The sequence below is a fragment of the Eumetopias jubatus genome, unplaced genomic scaffold (assembly GCF_037043125.1).
Source record: "Eumetopias jubatus isolate StellerSeaLion01/CBP00866 unplaced genomic scaffold, mEumJub1_p1.0 scaffold_14, whole genome shotgun sequence".
NCBI lineage: Eukaryota > Metazoa > Chordata > Mammalia > Carnivora > Otariidae > Eumetopias > Eumetopias jubatus.
Genome location: NW_028274820.1, coordinates 191,622 through 195,407, shown reverse-complemented (window position 1 = coordinate 195,407; position 3,786 = coordinate 191,622). Strand labels below are relative to the sequence as shown.

At 53.9% G+C, this 3,786-nt stretch overlaps 1 protein-coding gene across 1 annotated transcript; it reads left to right on the top strand.

The window, feature by feature from the left end:
• On the top strand, positions 1-2,528 carry MRPS24 (mitochondrial ribosomal protein S24). Its single transcript, XM_028095394.2, has 4 exons — positions 1-195; positions 275-343; positions 552-663; positions 2,091-2,528. The coding sequence occupies exons 1-4, from the start codon at positions 157-159 to the stop codon at positions 2,372-2,374; spliced, it is 504 nt and encodes a 167-aa protein (XP_027951195.1). The 5' UTR covers positions 1-156; the 3' UTR covers positions 2,375-2,528.
• Positions 2,529-3,786: the final 1,258 nt, after the last annotated feature.

Below are 3,786 nucleotides of genomic sequence, written 5' to 3'. Positions count from 1 at the left end.
CCCCGGCCCCGCAAGCGCCTAGCACGCCCGCGCAAGTTCCGGTTTGGCCTCGTCCGCCGTCGCGGCCTGCTGGGGGTTGACCTTTGCCCTGCGGTCGCCCCGCCTCGTCTCCCCTCGCGGCGCTGTAGTAAGCCCGCGCGCTGCGCCGGGGCCAAGATGGCGGCGCACGGGTGCTGCCGGGGCCTCGGGCTGCCGGTGAGTGGGCGCCGCTGGCGGGGTCCCCGGCCTGTGGCGGGGGCCTTAGTCTCCGTCTCACGTCCCCCCCTTCTCACAGGTGCTCTCCTGGAGCCGAGGGCTGCCGTGCTCCTGGCGCGCTCTACATACGTCCGCGGCCTGCGCCAAGGTGAGCGCGGCTGGGCCTGGGGGTGCGAGGGTCCCGGGGCCGGGGGGCGGAGGGGCCGGGGGGCGGAGGGGCCGGGGGGCGGAGGGGCCGGGGGGCGGAGGGGCCGGGGGGCGGAGGGGCGGGGCACCCGAGGGCCGGGGGCGCGGGGGTGGGGCGCCGCAGCTCGGGCCGGTGGGAGCGCAGAGTCACGGCGCACCTCCGCTCCTAGAACCGGGCGGCCCGAGTCAGAGTGGGCAAGGGGGACAAGCCGGTGACGTACGAGGAGGCGCACGCCCCGCACTACATCGCGCACCGCAAGGGCTGGCTGTCGCTGCACACAGGTGAGGGGCCGCGGTGCTGGGGGCCCCGCGGATGAAGTTCCCGGTCGTGGCTGTCACGCGGAGACCAGATGAACACGTGCGGAGGCTTGATTCAACGCCGCATTCCGAGGCGTTCATGCTCAGATCTCGTATTCCCGAATCACGGTGGGCCGTGGGCCGAGCTGGGTCCCCGCACCCACCTTCCCTGCCGGGGGCGCTGCCCTCTTGATTCCGCTCGTGCTGTAAACAAGTGTTCTTTTCGAGGCCCATTAGTGCCCCATGTTTACAGTTCTGTGCTTTTTGTGGGTTATTTCAGTGCCTTAAAATAGCCCTAATGCTGAAGTGTGAAGCACCAGGAGGGTGTGAGGTACACTGGGGAGAAAATAGGCATGTTTGGTAAGCTTCTTCAGGCACGAGTTATACTGCTGTTGGCGGAGAGTTCGGTGTTAATCGGTCGCGTGTATGAAACAAGGGGTCTTTAAGCAGAAACGTACACGAAACAAGGTTATATATTGGTGTGTCTTAACCAAGGACACGCAGAGACCAAACCCCTTATAACCCCTAGGAGCGAGGGTTCAGTGTTCCCTAACTCATTGCTCGTGGTGACTTTATAGAACGTAACTACCGGGAACTAAGGAGAATCAGCTGTGTTTTGTTCGGTATGAGGCTTCTCAACTTGGGTGTTTTGAGATCCGTCTGTGTAGAGAACTTAAAATACAGATTCCTGTCCCCCACCCTTTTCAAGTTCTGGTTTTAAGGTCTGGGGCTGGGTGTGGAGACTCTTTGTTTTTGTTTTTTAAAGACTTTTATTTATTTGAGAGAGAATAAAGGAGAAAGAGAGCATGAGAGGGGGGCATCCGGAGGGAGAAGCAGACTCACCAAGAGCAGGGATCCCGATGTGGACTGGATCCCAGGACTCTAAGATCATGACCTGAGCTGAAAGCGGTCACTTAACCACCTGAGCCGCCCAGGCGCCCAGGTGTGGAGACTCTTGAGGCACACTGTACGAGGTGTAGGAGTCTCAGGATCTACACTGAGAGTCCACTGGTTGAGGCCATGGCCCTGGAAGGTGAGAGAGCTCATGTCCCCAGTCTCAGAAGTAGCTGCTGGCCTCATCTCTCTGGGCCAAGGGATGGCCAGTGCTTCTATAAATGTCCAGAAAGAGTGGGAAAAGGCTAGACAGGAAAGGATCATCTGAGTTTTGTGCCCTGCTAAGGGCTCAGTCTTCCCTTTTGTAAAACCAGGATAACCGATAAAACTTACTTCACAGGATTTATTTGTGAATGTTATGAAATAATGTACTTTGAACTTTAAAGTGTTATTATTTTTATTCCACTTGTAGAAAAAGAGAGAAGAAGCCGGGGTGGGGGTGGAATTGAGTGCCCAGTGCTCTTGGATGTTACCTCTGGAGTTTCTGCTGGGACTTCGAGGTGCCCTTCTCCTTTCAGGTAACCTGGATGGGGAGAACCATGCTGCAGAGCGAACAGTGGAGGATGTTTTCCTCCGGAAGTTCATGCTGGGCACCTTCCCAGGGTGTCTGGCCGACCAGCTGATCCTAAAGCGCCGGGCTAACCAGTTGGAGATCTGTGCCCTGGTCCTGAGGCAGCTGCCTGCACACAAGTTCTACTTCCTGGTGGGCTACAGTGAGACTCTGCTGTCCCACTTTTACAAATGTCCCGTCCGTCTGCACCTCCAGACTGTGCCCTCCAAGGTCGTGTATAAGTACATCTAAGGCAGTCACCTTTTCTGCATCAGGCTCTAGCCTGTGAAGGACAGAACCATACGGGAAAGGAGTGAGGTAGAAATGGGGAAATACATCCCCTCACTGTCTCAAGGATTCCTTTTCAAAGCTGCTGTTGAATAAATAGACCTTCTGTGTTGTCTTCCCTCTTGGTTTGTCTTTCCTCCTTAGAGAAGAGAACTAGAATAGGGTTTCTTCGAAGATGTTCCAAGGCTCCCCAAAAGGCTGCCAGTTGTTTGAGGCTTGGGTAATAGCTACAGTGCGAGTCTCTTGTCACTTTACCAGGAACTTTACCTGGAGTTCTTTGTTTTCTCTCAAAGTGGAAGAATCCATTTTTGGTCATTATAAAATAACATTAATTTTTTAAAATTTTGAGCAGTGTGGACATGTGTCAAGTCAACCATGAAAGTTTCTTGTTATTCTTCCACCGAGAGAACAACTAAACAGTTTTATTTCCAGATGTACTTTTTCCCTCCAGAAATACCTTAATGGATACTCGTTGCTTATTAAATAAGCTTTCAATTGAGCACCTCCTGTAGGCCACAGATTCTTCTGAGTGCTTGGAATCCATCAATGGACAAAACATTCTGTTCCAAGATCCCTGCCTTCGTGACACCTGTATCCCTGTGGAGGTCTGCAGGGAGGGTTAGGCAGCACTGAGGACTCCAAGCAGGTGAGCTCAGTGCAGGAGAGCGTTTCAGGAGGTGGCATCTGCAAAAGCTGCACGTGGTGCTGGGTGGTGGGGAAGGGATTGCTGACCAGGTTCACTGTGACACTGACCTTGACCCTCACCTGGACCATGACCCTGTTACTTTTTTTTTTTTTTAAAGATTTTTATTTATTCAAGAGAGAGAGAATGAGAGATAGAGAACATGAGAGGGAAGAGGGTCAAGAGGGAGAAGCAGACTCCCTGCCGAGCAGGGAGCCTGATGTGGGACTCGAACCGGTGACTCCAGGATCATGACCTGAGCCGAAGGCAGTCGCTTAACCAACTGAGCCACCCAGGCGCCCGACCCTGTTACTCTTAACCCTGAACCTCAACCTCACACACCCTAATTCCAACCCTGACCTTGACTTATTACCCTGACTGTGATTCTACCTTAAGCTCTACCCTCACTCTTAACAGTAATGCTCTCCCTAATCCTACCCACAACTTGACCTTCACTCAACCTCACTCTTACCTGAGGGTCTCACCTGGACCCTCCCCTGATCATGTCTGACTCTGACACTGACATTGACTACATCCCTCACATAACCCTGCTTTTCAGTCAGAACTTCACTCTGAGAAGATCCAAATGCTATCTGACCCTTATCACCACCCTGACGGTGACCTTATCCTAACTCTAACCCTGAGGCTTGCTTTCACTCTGACCATAATCCTCACCCAGACTCTTATCATGACC